Source organism: Lepus europaeus, chromosome X (assembly GCF_033115175.1).
Source record: "Lepus europaeus isolate LE1 chromosome X, mLepTim1.pri, whole genome shotgun sequence".
NCBI lineage: Eukaryota > Metazoa > Chordata > Mammalia > Lagomorpha > Leporidae > Lepus > Lepus europaeus.
In genome coordinates, this window is record NC_084850.1 from 60,938,917 (window position 1) to 60,966,325 (window position 27,409).

The 27,409-nt window shown below is 47.4% G+C and overlaps 1 protein-coding gene across 1 annotated transcript in view; it reads left to right on the forward strand.

The window, feature by feature from the left end:
- The window catches only part of SLC25A43 (solute carrier family 25 member 43), a 46,868-nt gene extending 21,155 nt beyond the window's left edge, over positions 1–25,713 (forward strand). The window contains exons 4-5 of the mRNA XM_062183542.1: positions 24,039–24,173; positions 24,851–25,713. Coding sequence (XP_062039526.1) covers positions 24,039–24,173; positions 24,851–25,051 — 336 coding nt within the window. The 3' untranslated portion in view covers positions 25,052–25,713. The remainder of the gene's footprint in view (positions 1–24,038; positions 24,174–24,850) is intronic.
- Positions 25,714–27,409: the final 1,696 nt, after the last annotated feature.

Here is a 27,409-nt window from a genome sequence, read left to right on the forward strand (position 1 = left end):
CTTCTCTCTCTGTGTAACTTTGACTTTCAAATAAATAAATAAATCTTTTTTTTTAAAGAACATAATGATATTCCCTTCCTCCCTCCCTCCCACCCTCAGCAGGAAGGTGTTTTAACCACTAAGCCTACCCTGAATTCTAAACCTGAGCATGAGCATTGATGTACCAGGCACTGTGCTAAGAGCTTTATGTCCTTTATCGTTTGATTTTTACAACAGCCCTCCAAAGTGGGCACTGTTATTATTAAGCCTATAGCACGCAAGTTCATCTGTCCATAACTGAGCTGGGATAGAAACCCAGGTAGCTTGACTCCAAGGTCAATGCTAATTTCAGTCCCCTGACACCCAGCCCGTTTTAAGATCTTTTCTTACTTTATTTTTAGTTTTTGACAGGCAGAGTGGACAGTGAGAGACAGAAAGGTCTTCCTTTTTGCCGTTGGTTCACCCTCCAATGGCCGCCATGGCCAGCGCGCTGCGGCCGGCGCACCGCGCTGATCCGATGGCAGGAGCCAGGTGTTTATCCTGGTCTCCCATGGGGTGCAGGGCCCAAGGACTTGGGCCATCCTCCACTGCACTCCCTGGCCACAGCAGAGAGCTGGCCTGGAAGAGGGGCAACCGGGACAGAATCCAGTGCCCCGACCGGGACTAGAACCCGGTGTGCTGGTGCCGCAAGGCGGAGGATTAGCCTATTGAGCCACGGCGCCAGCCAAGATCTTTTCTTGAGATCTGCCAGTACTGTGTCCTTCTACATTGCTCCTAGAGAATAGAAGCTGAGCCCCTTGGCCTGGCGTATTTCCTTTACCAACTTTGCCATCTGCCTTGTGCAGAGGCCCCTCATGTCAGGAGTTACAAAATCAAATGTCCACAAAACTTGGAAGTATCATAAAAGCAGAGAACACAAGGAAACCCGGATAACATAGACTCAGTCCCTAGAGAGTGAGCTTTCCAATGCAGCCTGAGCCATCCATCCTGGCTTCTTACAGAAAGCATTCTGGAGAGCTGAGCTTCACTGTGCTCACCAATGTGCTTAGCATCTAAATATGGATAACAGAAAGGAATAAAGAGAGTCAGTGGAGGATGAATGCCATTCAGAGATGTAGGCCCAGTTTTCAAGGGAGCCTAAAAGTCCAGATTGTTTTGGTAAAATGTCCCAATTTTTCAGTGTTGGCAAGTAAAAATTGATAAATGCTCCCTTTGCTAAATAAAACATAACTTTTTTATGACCTCTGCTCCATTCAAGCCTCCAATTCCATCAAAATAATCTTAGTCCCCTTCCATCAACCCCTGAAGACAAAGTGTATTTCATATTCTAGTCCCAGACCTTTGTTCCTGCAGTTACCCCTACCTACCTGCAGCATCTATCCCCGCCCACTAAAAGGCTCAACTGAGGTTTGCCTCAGTGATGGCTGTCTCATCTGACCTGCACATACCAGGGTCCTTCAGAAAGCTCATGGGGAAAATAGAATTAAAGACAAGGTTATTTTGGTCCAAAAATTTGAGGGGTGAGTGTTTGATGTAGCAGTTTAAACCCTCTCTTGAGACTCTCACATCCCATATCAGAGTGCCTGGGTTTGAGTTCTGGCTGTGCTCCCAGTTCCAGCTTCCTGCTAATGCACACCTGAGAAGGCGGATGTAATAGCTCAAGTGGTCGAGTTATTGCCACATATGTAGGAGACTTAGATTGAGTTCCTGGCTCCTGGCTTCGGCCTGGCCCAGTCTCCTTGGCTGTTACAGAAATTTGAGGAATGAACCAATAGACAGGAAATTCTCTCTCTCTCTCTCTCTCTCTCTCTCTCTGTCCCTCCCTTTCAAAACAAATAAAAATAAAAGTTTCAAAAAACTCAAGTGAGTATAAATATCTAGAGATACCTAGCAGAGGCATATATAACCAATGAATACATTTATTAAAATAATTTTTTGAAATGCATTCATTGTTCACAATGTGCATTCTCCATGAACTTTTTGGAGACACCCCCCCCCATAGCTGTTGGCTTTTGTTTGATAAATGAGTTGGCTTTTCCCACCCCCAAAACAACTATCTTGTCTTGATGGATAAAGGGGGATGTTTTCCCTTTGTAGTGCCACAATGAGTGTTCCAGACCACTTTGTAGGGAATTCTGGGGCAAGAGAAGGTGAGTTAACAGCAGTGTGCTCTATCCATAATTGCAGGTGCTGAGTTCTCACCATATCTTCCATCCCAGGGCCAGAGTTATTTTCTCCAAGAGCTTTGTGAGTGAATAACCCCTTTTTAAATGAATGCTGTTAGCCTATATGTGCTCTCTGATCCAGCCAGTTTTCTTTTCCATATCATGGCTCTCCTTGCCCCTTTTCCCATCTCAAGCACCATCACTCTGCTATCTCCTCTTTATCAAATCACTTCCTGAAGCCTTCTCCCACCACCCCAAGCAGAAGAAATCTCCTCTTCTGAATGTCCGTAGCTCATCCTCGCTATAGCTCTCTGATGGCCCACGTCACAGACTTCCGTGTATTATAATCTTTTGTGCCCCTTATTTCCTGTTGATTGCAAGCTCTTTGCTATGGAAGGGTATGCCTTACACATTTGTAGATCCCCAGGGCATGTGTCTTTGAGTAGTGGGTGCTTGATACTTGTTAAAAAAAAAATGGATGAAGTCCAGGGTCCGCTTAGGCGATCTTACTGCCTGTGAGTATAGACCTGAATCATAGCTGGCACTGAGTAAGCCCCAAGTCCGTGTGGTTACTCATCCAAGATGAGGATAAGAACACCCAAGCCTGGCACACTCTCCAGCCTGCTGCCGTAAAGAATCCTCTGCTTATCCCCTGTCTAAAACTGCCTAAGCACATGGCTCTGAGAATGCACCAGTCTTCCATCTCCTACCCTAGCAGTCAGATGCAATGTATCTCAGGGCAAACAGCTGTAAACTTTTTTTTAAAAGATTGATTGATTTGAAAGAGTTACACAGAGAAGAAGAAGCAGAGAGAAGCAGAGAAAGAGAGAGAGAGAGAGGTCTTCTATCCACTAATTCACTCCCCAATTGGCCACCACGGCTGGAGCTGCACCAATCTGAAGCCAAGAGCCAGGAGCCAGTGCAGAGACCCAAGGACTTGGACCATCTTCTACTGCTTTTCCCAGGCCATAGCAGAGAGCTGGATAGGAAGTGGAGCAGCCAGAACTCAAACAGGCGCCAGCACTACAGGCCAGGGCTTTAACCTGCCACACCACAGCGCAGGCCCCAGCTGTTAACATTTTAAGATAGGCAAATGTGCAAAAGGGACAGAGTAAAAAAAAAATGGCACCATTTTGATTTACACCCCTCTCTTCATTGCAACCTCTCACTGCTTTGCATGGTTCCTGGAAGTGCTTGGCAAATCCTAACGCCCTCACATTTATAATTGGTTTTCTGGTTGCTCTCAGTAACTGTGACTGGGTCTAAATGGATCTATGTAAATTTGTGCTCTTCCTGGCTGGGAAGGCTTTTGTCAGGGATAAGGATGGGGATAAACTAGGTTCAGGGGTGGTGATGACAATGAAAGCCTTCCACAGGACTAAGAAATTGCAAGAATATAAGAACAGTGATCATTTATTGGCCACTTAGTACAATCAAGGCCGTTTCTTATTTTTATTTGCTCTTTTAAAAATTTTAATTGACGGCCGGTGCCGTGGCTCAACAGGCTAATCCTCCGCCTTGCAGCGCCGGCACACGGGGTTCTAGTCCCGGTTGGGGCACCGGATTCTATCCCGGTTGCCCCTCTTCCAGACCAGCTCTCTGCTATGGCCCGGGAAGGCAGTGGAGGATGGCCCAAGTCCTTGGGCCCTGCACCCACATGGGAGACCAGGAGAAGCACCTGGCTCCTGGCTTCGGATCAGCGTGATGCGCCAGCCACAGTGGCCATTGGAGGGTGAACCAGCGGCAAAAAGGAAGACCTTTCTCTCTGTATCTCTCTCTCACTATCCACTCTGCTTGTCCAAAAAAAAAAAAAAAGAAAAAGAAAAAGAAAAAAATTTTAATTGACATACAATGATTGTATTCTTACCCCCATTTAATCCTCTTTATCAAGCCTAGGAAATAAGTACCATTATTAATCTCAAGGAGGAAACAAAACACAGGAGGGCAGGTCGCTTGCCCAGCAGCCTAGTTAACTAGCACCAAGTACTAGTTACTTGGTGCCTCTGGGACTTAAACCCAGGTCTCTCCTTTCTCCGGCCCTTCCTTGATTCACCAGGAATGCATGGGACTCTTTGCAGAAGTAATCCCTTCATGTTATCTTCAGTCTCCTTGCGCCCCCAGGGTGGGAGTAGAGGATGCAGGAAAGGGAAGCTGAACCTGGAGAACTGGAAGCTCACAGCTGCAGTGTTGAGAAAAGCAACAACTTCAGAGTTGAAAAAAAGAACAGTGTGCAGGCTGAGAAACTGACAGGCAAGAGCCTTGGCTTAACCCATTCCACCTGCTATCACAAAATACCAGCATTGAGGTCGTTTGTAAACAAGAGAAATTTCTCTCTCCTAGTTCTGGAGGCTGCGAAGCCCTGGCTCGAGGCAGATTTGGTGTCTGCTGAGGGCCGGGTTTCTGGTTCCCAGATGCCGCCTTCTCCCTGTAACCTCACAGCACAGAGAGGGCGGGGCAGCTCTCCTGGGCCTCCTGTACCAGGGCACTAATCCCACTTTTGAGACCCCTGCCCTCTAGCCTCATCACCTCCCACAGGCCCCTCCTCCTAGAAGCATCACCTTGGGGAGCAGGATTTCAACGGATGAATTTTAAGGGAATGCATTTATAGAGAGCAGAGTAAGCCTGGCTTTGGCCAGGGAATGGTTAACTTAAGTGAGAGAAGAAAAAAAAAAAAAACCTCTTAGGAACACTGAGCTGTCCTGGGGCTCGCTTTAGTCCTTGGCAACCTGGCAACCGAAAGCGGTATTCACAGCCCTGACTTGAAGCCACTGAGGAATAGTGAGCCACGGGTGGCTGATCATTCAGCAGCCACTGACCCTTTGGGTAGCCGCAAACTGACCATTGCTGCTCAGAGAGCCTGGGGAGAAAGCCGCGCTGGCTGGCTGAGCGCCTGGGGGAGTAGAGGGAAAGCCGCAGGTGGGGAAGGCGAAGTGGCCTCAGCACCCCTGCCAGGAGGCGCTGACAGCTTCAGGTTTTCTGCCTACTTCAACATTTCTTGGTTGGCACAGCATCTATCCTCACTAAGAATAGAGCTCTCTTTTTCTCAAGGAGCCGGCTCACCTGTGCAGAAGTAAAAACACTGCTGGGTTCTGTGCTCCCTGAGTGATAGGGGTAGAGGGGGAGCCTTAGGTTTGGTTTGTTGCACTTGTTGATACCTTGCTTTCATTTTACTTTGATGTGTAGCCCCTTTGGAGACTAACTTCTACCTAGATGAGCAGCATTGCCATGGCAGTCAAGGGGGAAAAAAGGATGTTTTTCAAACATAGGTAGATGTCTGGATATCCTTTAGGCAAGCTAGCTTGAAATTCTCCCCTCTGCTATTTTCAAAATGTATGGGTCTGTAAATTCCTTAGGGATGGCAGTTGTTGATCCTGGAAACAAAACTGCCCATAGAGGGCAGGCAAGAAGGGAATAGGGAGGAGCCTTCCTAATTCCACTGAATGTGAAACCACGCTGCCCTTTTCTCCGACCAGAGCTGGCTTATTCCTTCGAAAAGATAACGGTCTGGAAATCCACGTGGCCAGCCTGTGCTCAGCAGGCTTCTTTGAGCTCCAGCTAAAGAGTAACAGAGAAGTGGGGGAAAGGGAAAGGAGGGGCTGGGAGAAGGCAGGCTGTCAAGCAGGGAAAAGACAGGGCTGGCTGTGAGCATGCGCATGCGCATGCAGCCTGGGACTGCAGTTTGCTGACCCTGCCGCTGGCTTCCCGCCAGCTCGGGAAATGAACACCAATTGTCCCGTCTTTTTTTGTCCCCCCACCCCACCCCACGGAGTTGTCACTTATTTTTGATAGCTGTATACATCCTGGGACTTTAATAGGCAGACTAGCTCAGTGGGTAACAGGTGGGGGCTTTGGATCCCCCACCCCGCCCCTTACTCCTGCGTGAATGAGGATTAGGCACAGGACCTCCTGGAGCCTCATCTTCCTCCCCTATAAAACGTGGGCCTCAGAACAGTGCCTGCCTCGTACCTGTAGAGAAGACTGGTGTTAACACAGATATGGAGCAGGGAGCAGGGCACATAATAAATATTCTCCGTGCTATTTTTATTGTCCTTGAAGTATCTCTTGAGAATCTATGCATAACACAAAAGATCGGAGTAGACTGATGGAAGCCAGCCGCAGTGTTTTTCTGTGTTTCCTGTGATCACCGTACACACGCAGACAAGCCGGGATCACAGAACCTCAGTAGACCTTTGGTGTGTGTAGCTAATGATGAGCAAGAATGGTAGGAGAGTTCGTTATTCTTGTGCTTGGTGAGTGTAACAGGCATTTCCTGGGAGGCCAGCATGTGCAAGCAGTGCACATAGGTATCGCTGTGTTCCCAGCCTTCTGAAAACTGCCACCTTCCAAAGCTTTTGCCTCACCCTTTGGTGCTCTGCCTGCAGCTCTGGCAGGCTGGGCCTGGACCTCAGCAGCTCTGCTCACTTGCATCTCAGTTGCTCTCTCAGGGGGCCCAGCTGCGCAGCTCTGGGTTTCTCCACCCTCCCGCCCCTACGCAGTGGCCACGCAGGAGCTGACTATCGTCTCTTCTCTCTGTCCAAGCAGACTACTAACCTGCTGCTGTTTGTTCGCTCCCCCCATGCTGATGGCAAGCTTTCTGAATGGCTGCTCATCCCCTGGTCTGCTGCAGTGTGAGGCCTGCACTGTGGTGGTGACCAAGGGTAGCTTGCAGGCATGGCATGCTGGGGGCACCTGCCGGAATCACTTGTGCAGGTGTCCCCTCTGCAGAGCCCAGGTGCTTCCCAGATGTGTGAGGCTAGCTATTTGGATCCCAGCTATGCCAAGAGAAACATATGTCATGTGGCTCATAGGACAGAAAGGTCCTTTTACTCCAATATGATGGAGTTTTCTGATTTGGTTGGGGGTGGGTGTTTGCCAGAAGGTTCAAGCCTCCTACCACAATTGCCTTCAGGCAAAGAGGAATGGACTTCAAAAAGTTCATGGAAAAGATAAGTTTTGGTGCACACACATTTTGAAATCTGGGCTTACAAGGGGCCTTCAAAAAACCTGTAGAAAATGCATACTGGGAAAACGCTAGGAATGGCAGAGGACATGGCAGGTTTGAAGTCCTAGAGACAGGAAGGGAGGTTGAGTTGGCCGCAGGAAGGATTATAGGAACTGGAAAGGGTCGTCAGGGTCATGTCATTTCAATCTCCTCACTTGAGGACGTGTGAGAAAACTAAGGTGAAAAGTACATGGCGTGGCCAAAGTTATATAGATAGTAGGAGAGCCAGGCCTGGCTCCCCTGAGAAGGGCTGTCTAGCACTACAGTCTAGTGAGTCAGTATGGTCTTCAGCATACTTGTCTCTTCTCTAAGTTTAGGTAATCAGAGCAGTGACATTAATAACAGCAGCTACTTATGTAGTGCTTACTGTATGTCAAACAAGGTTCTGAGGACTTTACATGTGGTAAATCATTTAATCAGAGCATCTGTAAGGTAGGTATTATTGTTACCCCATTTTATAGATGAGGCAACTGAGGCTCAGAAAGGTCAAGGCACTTGCTGAAGGTCACAGAACTAGTGAGTGGCAAAGCAGGGACTCAGCCTAAGCTGTCTGGCTTTCGGGTCTCTGTGCTTTCCCCAGGAACGTTCAGTGTCATCAGCAGGCTGACGGACTCCAGTATCAGCCCGGAGCTGCCTTGTGCTGTGGATGGCCTATACCAGTAGGTCTCAGTACTGGCTGCACATCAAAATCATGTGGACTGGGGGGGGGGGGGCGCGGAGGGACGGGGAAGCCACTTTGTAAAAATGCTGGCTGAGGGGCCAGTGCTGTGGTGTGTTGGGTTGGGCAGCCACCTGCAATGCGGGCATCCCATACGGGTGCTGGTTTGAGTCCCAGCTGTTCCACTTCCAATGCAGCTCCCTGCTAATGCACTTGCGGGGGCAGCAGAGTATGGCCTGAGTTCTTGGGTCCCTGCCATCCACATGGGGCACCTGGATAGAGTCCCAGGCGCCTGGCTTGAGGCTGGCGCAGCCCTGGCCATTGAGGTCATTTGGGAAGTGAACTAGCGGATGGAACATCAATCGTGCTCTCTCTCTCTCCCTGTTTCTCTATAACTCTGGCTTTTAAATAAATACATAAATAAATCTTAAAAAAAAAAAAGCTGGCTAATGTCCAGGCCTTGTCCTAGGTCAGTTAAATTGTATTCTCCAGGGTTGAATCCCTTCATTGACGGTTTCTAAAAGCTCCCTGCTTAGTCTAATATGCAGCTAAGGGTCAACGAGCACTGATATGTAGCTTAACCATTCCTTCTTGTTTTGGGAGTGACCATCTGTAGTACCTGTCCTTGTGTTCTGGACACTCATTTAGTATGACATGTGTAGAGGCACTTATTCATTCCACACCATAAGCTCCAGTCTTTGCTTAGAGAATCCATTCAGTGTACATACTGCGGCGGCCATGCCTACCAATGGTGTTCGGTAGGTCACAAGTTTGCAAAGGACCCAGATAGTATTTGCAGCCCTGAGTGTCAAGCGACAGTTTAGCTGGTGAAGTCCAGCTTGACTCTGAATCAAACAGACCTATGCTCAAGTTGCTGCTTTCCCCCTTGTTCTGTGATTTCGGACGCTGGTGTTGATCCTTTCACAGACTCCACTTTGCCACCCGTGAAGTGGGGCTAGTAAGATAATACTACCCATTTTGTGAGGAATGAGTGAGATGGTGCGTACATTCAAAGCACTCAGCGCTACACCTGACACGTGGCAGTCAGCATTGGCCATTTCTGTATTTCGTGACCATCCATGTGGCTTATCTGAGCCTGCTCCCAGGAAAACAGCTCTATTGGGGAAAGCTACTAGTGGCAGTGATATTAAGAGGAATTTGATTTGACAGTTAGTGAGTACCTGGTATGTGTGATGAAGAGTGTTAGCAGGGCTAAATGGACAAGGAAGGCCCTGTGCCTGCTCCCATACGTTTGCTGGCTGGGAGGAAGCATAAAAGATATGCTCCTTCATAAAAATGACTCATCTAAGGTAGACAGCCATAGCAGAGGCCTCGACAAAAGCTAAGGCAGTACAAGACACGGAGGGAAACCAGATTTCAAGAAAGAAGTGAGAAAACAATTAGAAAACAAAGGAATGTGAATCCTGACTTTACATATTGATGATAATAGAGAATTATGAGTTTTTACATATGAAAATGATATATATTTTTAAGGAGCCACTATACTTTAGAGAACTGTAATTAAATATTTACAGATGAATTAAAATATCTTGTGGGAGTGGAGATGAAGAAAGGCTGGCCTCATGTTGCTAATTGTTGGCTCTGGGTGATGGGACTTTGTGTTCATTTTACTTGTCTCTCTACTTTTGTATATATTTGAAATGTCCCACAATGAGATGTTTTTGAGAGACAAAGAACAAGTTTTAGAAAAGAAGACAAGTGCCAGCCCTATAGCATAGTGAGTAAAGCTGCCGCCTACAGTGCCGGCATCCCATATGGGCGCCAGTTCAAGTCCTGGCTGCTCCACTTCCGATCCAGCTCTCTGCTGTGGCCTGGGAAAGCAGTGGAAGATGGCCCAAGTCCTTGGGTCCCTGCACCCATGCGAGAGACCTGGAAAAAGATCCTGGCTCCTGGCTTCGGATTGGTGCAGCTCCAGCTGTTCCAGCCAATTGGGGAGTAAACCAGCAGATGGGAGACCTTTCTCTCTGTCCCTCTCTAGCTCTACCTCTCTCTTTCTAACTCTGTCTTTCAAATAAATAAATAAATCTGAAAAAAAGGAAAAGAAGGAAGAGAGAGAAGGATGGGAGGAGAAAAGGAAGAGAGGGAGGCGTTGAGGGAGGAAGGGAAGGAGGAGGAAGGAAGGGGACAAGCAGGAAACATTTCTTTAAAAAAAAAAGATTTATTTATTTATTTGAAAGTCAGAGTTACACAGAGAGAAGGAGAGGCACAGAGAAGGTCCTCCATCTGCTGGTTCACTCCCCAGTTGGCTGCCATGGCCAGAGCTATGCCAATCTGAAGCCAGGAGCCAGGAGCCTCTTCTGGGTCTCCCATGCGGGTGCAGGGGCCCAAGGACTTGGGCCATCTTCTACTGCTTTCCCAGATCATAGCAGAGAGCTGGATCAGAAGTGGAGCAGCCAGGTCTCGAGCCAGCACCCATGTGGGATGCCAGCACTGCAGGCAGTGGCTTTACCCACTATGCCACAGTGCCGGCCCCAAGCAGGAAACATTTTAAGATGACCTGTGCCTGAGTAATTAGGATTTTATCTGTCAGAAAAGGTATTCATAGTATTCAGGAGGTAAGAAGTGTTACTAGATGTAAGGTTCCTGAGAGTGTCAGTGTATATTAGCCAGAATTCTCATACACCCAATACATATATAGAGATAGAGATTTATTTTTTCTTAAATATTTACTTATTTTATTTGAAAGGCAGAATTATAGAGAGAGAAGGAGTATGTGTGTCAGGAGAGATCTTCCATCTTATGGTTCATTCCCCAAATGGCCTCAATGGCCAGGCCAAGCCAGGAGCCAGGAGCTTTATCTGGGTCTTCCATGTGGGTGCAGGGGTCCAGGCACTTGGACTGTCTTCTTTTTTTTTTAAGATTTATTTATTTATTTAAAAGAGTTACAGAGAGGCAGAGACAGAGAGAGAGAGGTCTTCCATCTGCTGGTTCACTCCCCATTTGGCCGCCATGGCTGGAGCTACGCCAATCCAAAGCCAAGAGCCAGGAGCCAGGAGCCTCTTCTGGGTCTCCTACGTGGGTGCAGGGGCCCAAGGACTTGGGCCATCCTCCAGTGCTTTCCCAGGCTACAGCAGAAGGTTGGATTGGAAGTGGAGCAGCCGGGTCTCAAACCAGCGCCCGTATGGGATGTTAGCGTTGCAGGCAGCAGCTGTACCTGCTATGCCACAGTGCTGGCAGGGAGCTAGATCAGAAGCAGAGCAGCCAGGACTTGATCCAGTGCCTATATGGGATGCGGGTGTCACAGGTGGCAGCTTTACCTGCTATGCCATAACACTGGCCCCAAGATTTATTTTTAAGGAATTGACCCATGGAACTGTGGGGAATGGCACATTCCACAATCCACGGGATGGCCTGACAGGCTGCAGAACCAGGGAAGAGCTGATGTTGCACTTCAAGTCCTAGGAGGATTTCCTTTTCCTTGAGGAACCTCGGTCTTTTGTCTTTGACGGCCTTTAGTTCATTGGATGAGGCCCACCCATATTACCAAAGTCAATTTTTTTTATTCACCATTTACTGGTTTAAATGTTAAACTTAGGGACAGGAGTTTGGCCTAGCATTAGGATGCTCACATTCCACACCAAAGTGCCTGTGCTCCACTCCCAGCTCTGGCTCACGATTCTGGTCTCCTGCTGATGCAGACTCCAGGGACTGCAGTGATCACACAAGTACTTGGGTTCCTGCCACCCATGTGGGAGACCTGGATTGTATGTCCAGCTTTGACCCCAGCCCAGCCCTGGCCATTGTGGACTTTTGAGGAGTGAACCAGTGGATGGGAGATCTCTCTCTCTCTATCTCTCCCTCCCTCTCTCTCTCTCTGCCTCTCAGATAAATTAATGAATTAAAAATAAATATTAAACTCATCTTAAAAATACTTTCACAACTTCTAGACTGGTATTTGATCAAATATTTGGATAGTATGGCCTGACCAAGGTGACATGTAATAATATTAATCATTATGAAGTGGCAGTGGGAAATGACACTAGGAAAACAGGTGTGAAGGGTGTTGAATTTTGTGACATTTTTCTTTATCAAATGCCTTTTAAAAACTTTTCTCCGAGAAGTTTTTCTTTGGAAAATTGTGAATGAGCCAAGCCAGTGGCAGCATCCAGTGAATTGGAAAGGTGGCCATCTGCAGTATGAAGGCAGAACTGGAGAGGGCAGAGACTGGAAGCCAGGGGATGGGTAAGGAAACTGTGAGAAGTAGGTAGAGACCAGGTCATGGAAGGCCTGGTATGCAAAAGTAAGAAGCCAGGCCTCTGCTGAGGACTGTGGGGACCTACTGAAGAGTTGAAGAAACCCTGTTACATCACGTTGGTTGCTATATGGGGAACAAGTGCCAGTAGGCCAGCTAGAAACAGTTGTAGTAGAGGTAAAAGAAGATGATGGCTTGAACAATGATGATGATAGTACAACAAAAGAATAGTAGACAGGGGCCAGTGCTGTGGCTTAGCAGGTAAAGCTGCCACCTGCAGTGCCGCCATCTCATATGGGTGCTGGTTCAAGTCCTGGCTGCTCCACTTCCAATCCAGCTCTCTGCTATGGCTTGGGAAAGCAGTAGAAGATGGCCCAAGTGCTTGGGCTCCTGCATCCACATGGGAGACCTGGAAGAAGTTCCTGGATCCTGGCTTCAGATTGGTGCAGCTCCGGCTGTTGCGGCCAACTGGGGAATGAACCAGCGGAGAGAAGACTCTCTCTCTCTCTCTCTCTCTCTCTCTCTGCCTCTCTTTCCCTCTCTGTGTAACTCTGACTTTCAAACAAATAAATAAATCTTTTTAAAAAAATCACTGTAGAAGAAGGGTCCAAAGAGGGAGAAGGCAAAGAGACCACCAAAGATGAACAAGGATGGCAGCTTGTCGGGGGATGCCGAGAGAAGTAAAGATAGCTGGAAGATTGGGAAGGTCCAAAGACTTTATATAGATGGCCTGGACTTACCCCAAGTTAATGATAATTGACCTGTCATGTAACTCATGTAAACTTAGTGGATTTTTTTTTTTTTGGACAGGCAGAGTTAGACAGTGAGAGAGAGAGAGACAGAGAGAAAGGTCTTCCTTTTCCGTTGGTTTACCCCCCAAATGGCCGCTATGGCCAGCATGCTGCAGCTGGTATGCTGTGCCAATCCAAAGCCAGGAGCCAGGTGCTTCTCCTGGTCTCCCATGCGGGTGCAGGGCCCAAGGACTTGGGCCATCCTCCCCTGCTTTCCCGGGCCACAACAGAGAGCTGGCCTGGAAGAGGGGCAACCGGGATAGAATCCAGCGCCCCAGCCGGGACTAGAACCCGGTGTGCCGGCGCCACAGGCAGAGGATTAGCCAAGTGAGCCATGGTGCCTGCCAGTGTATGTTTGTTTTCATTGGGAAGGAGGCAAGCAAGAGATTGCAGAATGATCACCTTGACTCACAACTAGGGACTTTGTGCAGTTTCTCCAGAAAGTGGCAGTAGATAAACTAATAATATTTCTTAACAGAATAAGATGATGACTTTCCTGCATGAGCATAATTTCTTCTTTTCAAGATTTCAGTGGTACAATAGCAGGAGAAAGTTGAAGTCTTGTGTTTAGGCAGGTTCTTTCTAAAGGGATGGGGGCTTACGGTCTGTCTGGCACAGTTCTTTACTGATTGGATAAGAAGGAAAGGAGGCTGAGTCTGAACAATGTGAAGCAAAACACCATAAAGTAGGGCATTTCACCAAAGACCCCTGACCATTTTGGCTACTGTCACTCTAGACTACGAGACACCTTGTCCACTTCATGTTCTGTTTCTCCTAGTTTCGTCTGGGATTAGTTGTTACTGCAGCTCAAAGGGAAAGCCTAACTCAGAAGTTTCATCCTTCATCCAGCTGGAGAACTCTGTATTTTTTAAAGATTTATTTATTTATTTATTTGAAAGGCAGAGTTACAGAGAGAGAAATCTTCCACCCGCTGGTTTACTCCCCAAATGGCCGCAATGACTAGGGCTGGGCCAGGCCACAGCTGGGAGACAGGAGCTTCTTCCAGGTCTTCCATGTGGGTGCAGGGGCCGAAGCACTTGGGCCATTTTCTGCTGCTTTCCCAGGTGCATTATCAGGGAGCTGGATCAGAAGTGGGACATCTGGGACTGGAACCGGTGTCCATATGAGATGCTGGCCAGCACTGCAGGCCATGGCTTAACCACTGTGCCATAGCACTGGCCTCAAACTCTGTATTTCTTTTTTTTTTTTTTTTAAGATTTATTTTTACTTGAAAGTCACAGTTACACAGATAGAAGGATAGGCAGAGAGAGAGAGAGAGAAAGAGAGAGAAAGGTCTTCCGTCCGCTGGTTCACCACCCAATTGGCTGCATTAGCCGAAGTGGTGCTGATCCGAAGTCAGGAGCTTCTTCCGGGTCCCCCACATGAGTGTAGGGGCCCAAGGACTTGGGCCATCTTCTACTGCTTTCCCAGGTGCATTAGCATGGACCTGGATCAGAACTGGAGCAGCTGGGACTCAAGTCAGCACTCATATGTGATACCAACCCCTATCTGCTCAGAGAAGTTAAGGATCTTGCGTTAACATCATATAGCTCGTGAGTGAAAGAGAGAAAGTTTTGAATCCAGGTCTGTGTGATGCTAAATCCTACAGGCAAAACATGTGTGCCTTACTTAGGCTTCCACAAACCACTCAACTCGGCATGCAAGTAGGGCCTGAAAAGTTTCTCTAACAGCCTGCCCTTCATTAATCTAATTCCTGATATATAATAATGGAATATCTTTCCAAAATTTCATAATTCAAACTTCACCAATTTATATCCATATACCCAGTAGTTGGAATTAGTGATATTGTACTGTATGCTATAGTTAGAAATCACAAGGAAAACTAAAGGCTAACTTGGGCATGATGATGACTGTCATTGCTAGGTCCACACAGCAACAGGTAGTGAAGCAGGTGCCCTGTAGAGGCCAAGGTCAGGGAGTTGGTAGAAGGGAAGACCCTGCAGTGCAGATGGCAGTGGACCAGGAGGCAGATCATTTGGCTTCCAGTGCTGCCCATGCTACACTAACCGGGGGGTTTTATTAAATACTCTCCCTCTCGAGTTTTTAGTTTGCATAAAGAAAATGAAGCAATTGTCCTGGAAGATCCTAAAGTCCCTGTCTATTTGAGTCTGTGGTTTGGAGACTCTGGGTTCTCAGACCTGTCAGTAATCAAGGCCTCAAAGATCTAGGAATCAGAATGGGTGCAAGAAACAGCCACGTCGGAGTCCAGAGGCCTGGTTTGCATCACTACAACTGAGTTGTAGCACTGTTACTGATATAATGTGTTGTGTTCATATATTCCTTTTTAAAGGTTATTTTATTTGTTTGAAAGGCAGAGTAACAGGGTGAGAACAAGAGAGATGGATCTCTTCCATCTGCTGCTTCACTCCCCAGATGCCCATAGCAGTCAGGCTGAAGCCAGGAGCCAGGAACTCCATCCATATATCCCACATGCGCGGCAGAGGGACAAGCACTTGGGCCACCTTTCGCAGGCATGTTACCAGGGAGATGGATCGGAAATGGAGCAGCCAAGACTCAAATCGGTGCTCACATGGGATGGTGGCATTCCAAGGGGTGACTTAAGCCACTGTGCCACAATGCCAGCCAGCCTTGGGACCCACCATCTTTATAATTTGTGCATAAAACTGTATCCCAATGCCTTAGAGGTTTTGGTCTGCTCATACACTGAGCATATTATGCATTCATTCAGCAAACCATACAGTGAACAGCAGCCACATGTCAGCTGCTGGTTAAGGCACTAGAGATTCACAAATTAACGAGACCTGGGTCCCACAACATGAACATCATTGTGAAAAAGGATGTGGACATTAGACATGGTGGTAATAGGGTTGTTAAAAAGGCCTCCTTGAAAGAGTTGTCTATCTTCACTGTCTCCAGTATTTCCCTTCTCTCTTGGATCCATTCCAGTCAGACTTTTGCCCCCACCATTCAATAGAAACTTCACTTCTCATGGTAGACAGTGACCTCCATGCCTCAAAATCCGACAGGCAGTTCTCAGTCCTCAGTCCTCATGCTACTCTGGCTATCAGCAGCTTGTTATTCACTCCTCCTTGGTGTACCACCTTCCCTTGGCTTCCTGGCTACCACACACTCCTGGTTTTCCTTTTGTTCCACTGACTGTTCTTTGCCAATCTTCTTTGGCAATCCTCCTCTCTCCCCAACTCTACTGTTGGAATTTCCCTGGGATCAAGCCCTGAGCGATTTTACCCAGTCTCCGGGCTTTAATACCATCTCCATGTGGATGACTCTCAAATTTTATCTCCAGCCCTGACCTCTCCCTGTGAACTCCAGACTTCTGTTCAACTCCCCATCTCCATTTGAATGTCTAACATTTGAGAGCTTCCACTCACCCTCAAAATACAAACAAAAAAACCAATCTGCTTCTGCCACAGGTTCCCCCGCCCTTGGTCAATGCTGTATCTATCCACCTGGAAACTTTGGAGTCACTCTTGACTTTCCCTCTCACATCCTTATCCAGTCCATCAGCCAATCCTGTTAATTCTACCTGCAGAATATTTCCAGAACCTGACCACTGCCCATCACCCCACTACCAGCATCCCAGTCCAACCCACCATCATCTCTTGCCTAAATGATTGTAGTAGCCTTCTAACCAGCCTGCCTTCTTCTACCCTCTCGGCACCCCTTGAGTCTTTCTCAATAAAGCAGCCAAAGTGATCTTGTTGGGATATAAATTAGGTCATGCTACTCTCATGTTCGTAACTGCCCAGCAACTCCTCATCTCTGTAAAAACAAAAATGCTTGAATTGGTCTTACACAATCTAGTAACCAATTTTTTTTTCATTCTATTCCCACTACATTGGCTTCCTTGTAGCCTTTTCATTTTTTTCTAAAGATTTCTAAAATGTATTTGAAAAGCAGAGTTACAGAGAGAAGGAGAGACAGAGATAGATCTTCTTTCTATCTGCTGGTTCACTCTCCAAATGGCTGCAACAGACAGGGCTGAGCCTATCTGAAGCCAGAGCCAGGAGCTTCATGTGAGTCTCCCACGTGGGTGCGGGGCTCAAGCACTTGGGCCATCTTCTACTGCTTTCCCAGGCCATAGCAGAGAGCTGGATTGGAAGTGGAACAGCCAGGACACACGAACGGGCATCCATGTGGAATGCCAGTGCCACAGGTGGAGGCTTAGCCCACTACGCCACAGTGACGGTCCCTGTTATAGCCTCTTCAATACCCCAGAAATACTCCTGTATCAGGCCCTTTGCCAATATCTGTATAACTCATCAGATCTTAGTCGAAAGGTCATATCCTTGGTAGCATCTTCCATGACCACCCTAATAAGAACTTCAGCATCCTCTAGAAACTCCTTATATCTTTTCCCTGCTTTTATTCTCTCCAGAGCACTCACTGCCTTTTAATATTGGGTGTAATTTATGTATTTTCTCTATTTGCCTGCTCTTCCCTCGCAACTAGAATTTTAGCTCCATGGGAACAGGGGCTTTCTTCTGTCTGGTGCACTGCTGTATCTTGAGTGGCACCTTGAAGGTACTCAATAAACACTTGAGTCCAAGAAAAGTCTTCAGAGAGGATAATGGAAGCTAATGAGAGTACATAAGAAAGAGCCAAAGAGATGCAGTCAGTATGGCTGGGGCGAGTGATGCTTTTAGTGTTGGAAAAGTTGTCTTGAAGGGTCTTATATATCATTCTAAGGAGCCTGGTTCATCCTATAGGTGGTAGAGAGTGAGTGAAGGAATCAGTGGTTCCAGCTGATGCTGGCTGCGGTGTGAAGGGTGAGTTGGAAAGGACAAGAACGGGGCCAGGAGACCACCTCCAGATGGCTGTAGTAATACAGGCAAGAGGTGATGGTGGCCAGAACTTGGAACTCGGGGGTTAGCACTGGGAATGAAGAAGAGGGGAAATCTGAGAAATACTGTGTTTAGGGGCCAGCGCTGTGGCGCAGTGGGATAAAGCCCTGGCCTGAAGTGCCAGCATCCCATATGGGCACTGGTTTGAGTCCTGACTCCACTTCCGATCCAACTCTCTGCTATGGCCTGGGAAAGCAGCAGAAGATGGCCCAAGTCCTTGGGCTCCTGCACTAGCGTGGGAGACCTGGAAGAAGCTCCTGGCTCCTGGCTTCAGATCAGTACAGCTCCTGCCATTGCAGCCAATTGGGGAGTGAACCAGCAGATGGAAGACACCTCTCTCTGTCTCTACCTCTCTCTGTAACACTTTCAAATAAATAAAATAGATCTTTAAAAAAAAAAGAAAAAGAAATACCATGTTTAGAAGAGAAAATTGATAGGACTCTATGATTGATTCAAGATAACATATTGAAGGTGAATCAGTTAAAGGAATCTTAAGTATCTGACTGTGAGGTATCTGGTTGAATGGTGGGGTTTTTACTGAGATAAGAAATACAAAAGAGGAAATCTGACACTCTCAGGGGAAAGGCAGCAATGGGTTCTAGGTGTGTTGTGTTTTGACCAGTGCTATCCAGGAGGAGGTGTTTAGTAGGAAGAGGGGTGCCTGGTTTTGGAGCTCAGTGGGGACTCGAGAGTCATCTGCCTGTAGATGGTGTCTGAAGCCAAGCTGTAAGTAGAATTTCCTAGAAAGGGTATACAAATTGAGGGGACAAAGAGCTGCTGGTTATCATTGCCAAATATTGCCTCCCAAATCCAGTATGAAAATGGCCCTTCGGAGCCGGCGCCGTGGCTCAATAGGCTAATCCTCCGCCTTGCGGCGCCAGCACACCGGGTTCTAGTCCTGGTCAGGGCGCCGGATTCTGTCCTGGTTGCCCCTCTTCCAGGCCAGCTCTCTGCTGTGGCCCAGGAAGGCAGTGGAGGATGGCCCAAGTCCTTGGGCCCTGTACCCCATGGGAGACCAGGAGAAGCACCTGGCTCCTGGCTTCGGATCAGCACGATGTGCTGGCCGCAGCGGCCATTGGAGGGTGAACCAACGGCAAAAGGAAGACCTTTCTCTCTGTCTCTCTCTCACTGTCCACTCTGCCTGTCAAAAAAAAAAAAGAAAGAAAGAAAGAAAAGAAAAGAAAAGAAAAGAAAAGAAAAGAAAAGAAAAGAAAAGGAAAGAAAAGAAAAGAAAGAAAGAAAGAAAAAGAAAATGGCCCATCGGCCTGGAGAAGTGGATTAGTGGGTAAAGCCACCACCTGCAGTGCTGGCATCCCATATGGGTGCCAGTTTGTGTCCCAGCTGCTCCATTTCCGATCCAGCTCTCTGCTATGGCCTGGGAAAGCAGTGGAAGATGGCCCAAGTCCTTGGGCCCCAGCACCCGCATGGGAGACCCGGAGAAGGCTCCTGGCTCCCGGCTTCAACCTGGCCCAGCACTAGCCATTGTGGCCATTTGGGGAGTGAACTGGTGGATGGAAGATCGATCTCTCTCTCTCTCTCTCTCTCTCTGTAACTCTGCCTTTCAAATAAATAAATCTTAAAAAGAAAAAGGCCCAAAAATATCCACTGAATTTGGCAATTAGGGGGTCACCATGTTCAGTATATCTCATTTATTCAAATATTTACTGAATACTATGTGTAAAAGATACTGATTATACAGTGTTGAATCAATTACAACAAAAGTCCCTGTTCCCACAAAGGTGAAATTCTAGTTGGGGTTAGAAGACCTAGAAAAGAAATACAGCATCACGGTAAGAGGCCAGTTTTGGAAGGTTATGCTTCCCTTTATGTGACATTCTCAAAAGAGAAAATTATGAAGCTGGAGATCAGATCCAAGGCTGCCCAGTGGGAGTAGGCGGCCTTGACTACAAACGGGCAGCGTATGAGAATTGGGGGGTTGATGGAACACTTCTGTATCCTGCTTGTGGTGGTGGCCATGCGAAGCTACAAAATGTCTCCAAACTCCTAGAACTCTATAGCAAAGATAAGATAATTGGGCAGTAGCTGAGAGGCAAAGTTAAGATTGGAAGAAGGAGTTGCTTTTGAGATGGAAGGGATTTCCGTTTCCTCCGTTGCTAAGGAGGACAGGCAGGTCTCTTGGGAAAGGTGTGCAAGAGTTATTCAAAGGTGAGGGATCCAGGGCGAGCCCGGGGGAAGAAAGGACATTTGTGAAAGAATTCAAAGTTGAGGTCCCATTGTATTCTCTTTCCCCCATGAACTAGGAGGCCAGGCCACCAGCCCAGAGTAGAGGAAATGGGTGTGGGGTATGGAAAGGTTTGGGAGAGCCACTGTGAGGAATGGAAGGCTGCTTTTAAGGCTTGCTGTACAGTTCAGGGTCAGTTGAAGGATGACGCAATGAAGCTTTAGCAGCACTGAGATGCCCTTTTTTAAAATTTTTATTTATTTATTTATTTTTAATTTTTATTTTATTTTATTTTTTTTGACAGGCAGAGTGGATAGTGAGAGAGAGAGACAGAGAGAAAGGTCTTCCTTTTTGCCGCTGGTTCACCCTCCAATGGCCGCTGCGGACAGTGCATCTCGCTGATCCGAAGCCAGGAGCCAGGTGCTTCTCCTGGTCTCCCATGCGGGTGCAGGGCCCAAGGACTTGGGCCATCCTCCACTGCCTTCCCGGGCCATAGCAGAGAGCTGGCCTGGAAGAGGGGCAACCGGGATAGAATCCGGCGCCCCAACTGGGACTAGAACCCGGTGTGCCGGCGCCGCAAGGTGGAGGATTAGCCTGTTAAGCCACGGCACCGGCCGTATTTATTTTTTTGACAGGCAGAGTGGACAGTGAGAGAGACAGAGAGAAAAGTCTTCCTTTTGACATTGGTTCACCCTCCAATGGCCACCGCAGCCGGTGCGCTGCGGCCGGCACATCGTGCTGATCTGAAGGCAGGAGCCAGGTGCTTCTCCTGGTCTCCCATGTGGGTGCAGGGCCCAAGGACTTGGGCCATCCTCCACTGCACTCCCGGGCCATACCAGAGAGCTGGCCTGGAAGAGGGGCAACCGGGACAGAATCCGGCGCCCTGACCAGGACTAGAACCCGGTATGCCGGCGCCACAGGCAGAGGATTAGCCTATTGAGCCGCGGCGCCAGCTGAGCTGCCCTTTTGTAGATTCATCTTCAGTGGCTTGGAGCGGAGAGAATTTTGGGTGTTACTTGCAGATCAGCTGAAAGATCTGGGGCAAGAATTTTAAAAGTAGGAGCAAGTGGCTGGTGCTGTGGCATAGAAAGTTAAGCTTCTGCCTTCAGTGCCTGCATCCCATGTGGGTGCCAGTTCGAGTCCCACCTGCTCCATTTCCGATTCATCTCCTTGCTAATGCAGCAGATGATGGGAAAGCAGCAGATGATGGCCCAAGACCTTGGGCCCTTGCACCCACGTGGGAGACCCAGATGGAGCTCCTGGCTCCTGGCTTCAGCCTGGCCCAGCTCCATCCAGCCTTTGCAGCCTTTCAAATAAATAAATAAATATTAAAAAAAAATAAAGTAGGAGCAAAACATTACAAGGATTAAAAAAGGAAGAACGAAGGGGAGGCATGTGGCATAGTGGTTAAGTTGTTGCTTGGAATGCTGTGTCCCATATCAGAGTACCTGGTGTGAGTCCCAGCTACTGGCAGCAAATGATGGCCCAAGTGCTTGGGCCCCTGCCACCCACATGGGAGAGGTGGATGGATTTCCAGGCTCCTGGCTTTGGTGTATTCCAACCCAGGCTATTACAGGCATTTGGAACCAGCAGATGAAAGATCTCTCTGTCTCTATTTCTCTCTCTCCCTGTATCTCTGTGTTTTAAATAAAAGGAAAATAAAGACTTTTTTAAAGCTTTAAAGAAAAAAGGAAGAACATAAAGCCAGCAGGAAACTGAGATAAAGGAGTGGGAAAGTGACTACAATTAGGAGTAGGAATAGGGAGCAACGGCGCTGGAGGGATGAGGGTGCTGTGATCAGAGCAGTGTAATGTAATATTTCAGAAGGGGAGCTGGCATTGTGCAACAGAAGGTTAAGGCGCCACCTGGGATGCCGACATCCCATATCAGAGTGCTGATTCGAGTCTCGGCTGCTCACCTTCTGATCCAGCTCCTTGCTAATGCACCTGGGAAAGCAACAGAAGATGGTCCAAGTACTTTCACTCCTACCACCCACTCAGGAGACCCAGATGGAGTTCCTGGTTCCTGGCTCCAGCCTGGCCCAGCTCCAGCTGTTGCAGACATCTGGGGAGTGATCAGCAGATGGTATAACTCCTTCTTTCTGTCTTTCCCTCCCTCTCTGTCATGCTGCCTTTCAAATAAATAAATAAGTAATAAATCTTTAGAAAAATGTTTCAGAAGGGACATGAAAACTGAGTAAGGGATTCTATCACTGTTTGGAATGGTTTCCATGTAATAATAATAGTGATGCTAGCTCTTTTTTTAATTTTTTTAATTTTTATTTTTGACAGGCAGAGTTAGACAGTGAGAGAGAGAAACAGAGAGAAAGGTCTTCCTTCAGTTGGTTCATTCCCCAAAAGGCCACTACGGCTGGCGCGCTGCGCCGATCCAAAGCCAGGAGCCAGGTGCTTCCTCCTGGTCTCCCATGCTGGTGCAGGGCCCAAGCACTTGGCCATCCTCCACTGCCTTCCCGGGCCACAGCAGAGAGCTGGACTGGAGAGGAGCAACCGGGACAGAATCCCGCGCCTCAGCTGGGACTAGAACCAGGTGTGCCGGCGCCGCAGACAGAGGATTAGCCTAGTGAGCCGCGGCACCGGCCATTACTAGCTCTTGTTTATTGAGCTTTACTATGCTATGTGTCTGACACTGCTAAGTACTTTTATGTGCATCATGTCATTTAACTCTCACAAGAGTCCCGTGAAACAGGTACTATTCCCATTTTCTAAATAAGGAAACTGAGGCTCAAGAATGTTAGGTAAGTTGCCCAAGGTCACATGGCCAGCAAGTTAGGAAGTACGGACTACAACTCACCCTGTCTGAATGCAGAGTTATGCTCATCTTACTGTTATACTCTACTGCCTCTCCCACAGGGGACATCTTGGTTCTGTGGCCACAGAATGCCAACGAAATGTTTTAGAAACAAATCAGTGTTATGTGCATACCTTAAAGTAAACTCAACACCATCTCTGGAAGCCAGCTCTGAAGGATATCTCCCTCAGAGCAGGCCAGTAGTTTCAATTTGATATACAGATATGTTGAAAAGTCATTTAATCTGATTGTAAAATTCTTTTTCTGGGGTGGGTATTTAGGCTAGCAGCTAAGATGCTTACTTCCCATATTTGGGTACCTAGGTGCACCTAGGTTCAATGCCTGGCTCCAGCTCTGACTTCACCTTCCTGCTAACACAGACCCTGGGAGGCAACAGTGATGGCTCAGGTGGTTGGGTCTCTGTCACCCATGTGAGAGACTTTCTCTATCTCTCTGATGTGTGTGTGTGTGTGCTTGCCTCTCAAATAATTATTAGAAATTCTTTTCTAAAGGACAAAAATGTAACATACAGAGATGGAGCATTTTGGTGATAAGCTTTCGGTTTGGTCAGGATATATCTGGGGTCATTAGGAGGTGGAAGAAGTGGCCAAAGCAGTATAAAAGGTGAGGATCACTGAAGTCAAGTTCTAGAAACTGGGTATGGGATGGTTGTTTGTTTGTTTGTTTGTTTGTTTGTTTTTGACAGGCAGAATGGATAGTGAGAGAGAGAGAAGGGATGGTTATTTTTATAGATGCCAAAGTTACCTAAGATGATGGTGAGGCCAGGAGAGGGTGAGCCACCAGGTGTCAGTCTTCAGTCAGCGTGGAAGAGTGGCCAGGAGGTTAGTGGACGATAGCAGGACAAGGAGTGTGGTTCAGTGACATGAGACCCAGATGAGCACTTCCACTTGAGAGCAAAGGAGTCTGGGTCTGGGAATGGCTGCTAGAAGAGCCTTCCAGCTCTGTCACTCTGCTCTGTCCCATTTGTCCTGGGGGACAGTGAGCAGCCCCTCCTTGGGATCGTCACAAGGGAAAGGCTGGTTAAGACAAGGAAGAAGGAGGGCACTTTAAAAAAAACTTGAGAGCATGTATGTTTGTCATTTCCAGAGGGCATAGGTTGGGAGGGAATCAAAGTATGAAAATGAGTCTGTCCCAAATGCCTGTTTCCTTCCAAGAAAAATAAGCCACAAATATGTGAACAGGGGATCATGACTTTATTGCATGTTTATATTCCTCCTAAGCCCACAAACCATGAAGAACCCTGTGGCAGCCATTCTTTGCCATCATCTTAGCCGGGAGCATAGCATCCAGAGCCCAGACTTGTGAGCCTGGCTACTCTAAGACATTTATTTCCTGGTATTTGAATCATCCCATCCCACCTTCTATTTCCTGCCAGGCTCAAAGCCCCTGTCTTCCCCACTATGGAGGAGTAGATGTCCATTTCTCAGGAGCAGTGGACTGCTTCCGGCAGATAGTGAAGACTCAAGGGGTCCTGGGGCTCTGGAATGGACTGACAGCCAACTTGCTGAAGGTGAGAGGAGTGGCCAGCCTCTACTGCTTCTCTGCCTCCTCCAATTACATCCTCTTCCTCCATCACCACCCTCTACAGTTTGCATGGGAACACCACCTCTATCACTGATGCTATAAGCATGAATTCAGGCTAGCTGTGAGGCCTAAAGAGAGGGGAAGCTGTACAAATGGTAAGGTGTCTTCTTCCCCATTGCAAAGGATGTGACTATTTAGTGGAGGGGCTCCTAACATGGGGATTCACGGGCCTCTAAGGAGGATCTAACCCCCCATCCTAACATTATACACAAAAATATGTGTGCATATGTATGTGTATATTATATTCCCAAAGAACTCCATGACCAAAAAAAAGCTTAAGAACTCTGGACTAACCTTGCACCAGCTGGCATGTAAATGATTCCAATTAGGGCCAGCATATATCAACCTGCAGTGTTATGTGTCTATATTCATATTAATCCAGACCCAGCACTTGCCCAGGACACAGCCTGCAATCATTGTCATCCCTCTCCCCCCACCTACTGTGCCAGTCCCTTTCACCATCTTCCTTGATTTCACAAAGAATTACTATGTTTTATTGTCCACAGCGGTTACCTCAGTTTACCCTCATCCACCTTGACTGCAAATGCATTGGCATTTTCTTTTCTAAGGGTCTAACATGATTTTCATTTTCTGTTTTGACAGATAGTTCCATATTTTGGAGTTATGTTTAGCACCTTTGAGTTCTGCAAGAGAATCTGTCTTTACCAAAATGGTTACACTGTGTCTCCTCTGAGCTATAAATTGACCCCAGGGGTGGACCAGAGTTTGAAGCCCCAAGAATTACGAGAATTAAAGAAGTTCTTCAAAACTGGAAACCTGAAGTCAAAGAAACCAACTCTGTAAAAACGGAAGGGACCTAAAGTACACTGACTGAAGCATGTTGCAGTCACAGATAAATATGCCTCTAGCTGTACACATGAGGAGTGGTTGAGAGGGTGCTCCTGTGTGCTGCTCTAGGAGATGAGACAGTCTCGCTGTAGGCCACCTCAGAGCTCCAAAGTGATATCCCTGTGAACAGCTGCACCATGAGGCGACTTCCTACCACTACGGTGTCATGATGGCATCCCACCATATTTTATAACCAAAGTCTAACAGTAACAAGATGAACAAAAACATGGCACCAAAGAAAGGGCATTGCTGGAACACCTCCACATGTAGTGGAAGTGACATTGTGAGCTCAGCCACTGGGCCACTCACAGTTGAGGCAAAGCTTACGCCATCCAGCACTGACCCAGTTGCACTGTTGACCTGAGGGGTCCCAGTACATTCGTTCGTGAACTCCTAACTTTTACTGACCTGCGAGTGTAACACGCCACAGTATAGATAACGCCTCATCAGAAACTAAATGAAAACATTTAACATTTTTTAAAAGATGTATTTATTTATTTGAAAGTCAGAGTTACACAGAGAAAGAGGAGAGGCAGAAAGAGAGAGAGGTCTTCCATCTGATAGTTCACTCCCAAATTGGCCGCAATGGCCGGAGTTGCACTGATCTGAAGCCAGGAGCCAGGAGCTTCTTCCAGGTCTCCCACGTGGGTGCAGGGGCCCAAGGACTGGGGCCATCTTCCACTGCTTTCCCGGGCCATAGCAGAGAGCTGGATCAGAAGTGAAGCAGCCGGATCTCGAACCGGCACCCGTATTGGGATGCCGGTGCTTCATGCCAGGGCATTAACCTGCTGTGCCACAGTGCCAGCCCCTAACATTTTTTAAGTTATCACTGTCATAATAGAACCATCCTTTATTGAGGTTTAAAGCAGTATCCCGGGCTTAGAATCTGGCACTCCAGGGAAGCAGTTTTTAGCATGACTGCTTAATTATACCCTCAGAGATCTTCCATACACAGTTCAGGTTGCCTGATTCCTCACTTTTTAAACTTGCTTTGCAAGCCTACCCTGACAATAAATTATTTAGTGAACTTAAGTTATCTTCACAAGATGTCCCAGTTGCCTAAAAAGGATCAAGTGGAACATTTGGCACACCTACCACATAAAATGTAACTGAATAAAAACAGTTGCATCTAATTACCTATACTAGATTTTTTAAAAATCACACTCAGGATTGTTCCACCTTGGAGATTCTATGGAAAGTTTATGAATAGTGTCTGTCCAAGCATTAAAAAACACATTGAGGGGTCGGCACTGTGGCATAGCAGGTAAAGCTGCTGCCTGCAGTGCTGGCATCCCCTATGGGCGCTGGTTCAATTCCCAGCTGCTCCACTTCTGATCCAGCTCTCTGCTATGGCCTGGGAAAGCAGCAGAAGATGGCCCAAGTCCTTGGACCCCTGCACCTGCGTGGGAGACCCAGAAGAAGCTCCTGGCTCCTGGCTTCTGATTGGCACAGCTTTGGCCACTGCGTCCATCTGGGGAGTGAACCAGCAGCTGGAAGACACCCCCACACACACCCACCACTGCCGCCTCTCCTCTCTCTGTGTAACTCAGACTTTCAAATAAATAAATAAATCTTTTAAAAAAAAACACACATTGATTTCTGGGGGTTGGCATTGCAGCACAGTGGGTTAAGCTGCCACCTGTGACACCAGCATCCCATGAGCACCAGTTCAAGTCCTGGCTGCTCCATTTCTGATCCAGCTCCCTGCTAATGTGCCTAGGAAAGCAGCAGATGATGGCCCAAGTGTGTGGGTCCCTGACACCTGTGTGGGAGAGCCAGATGGAGTTCTGGGCTCCTGGTTTCAGCCTAGCCCAGCCCTGGCTGTTGTGGCCATTTGGGAAGTGAACTAGTGGATGGAAGATCTTTTTCTCTCCCCCATTCTAACTCTGTCTTTCAAATAAATAAATAATTTTTTTTAAAAAAAAAGTCACATTGATTTGTAACATTAAGTTGTTAATTCATACATACACACACACACACACACAGGTTTTCAGTATGTTGAAAGTATTTTTCTGATTAAATTTATACTCCAAAGAAAACTGACGTGCTAGTCATTTATTACTAATATGAGTTCTAAAACTATGGTTAAATACACACTGCTCAGAATCTTCAACTCTCGAAACTTGCCCTTTTAAAACACCCAAATAACTCATTTTTTCCAACTGCTATGGCAGACTGTGTTTATGGGGAATAGCAGTTAATACACACATGAAAATCTCATCTGTAGCCAAATCAGAGTTTGGATGGCAGCGAAATTTTGGGGGGTTGGGGGGGAATGGGGAGCAGTTTTGTGTTTTATTGATGCTGCAACAC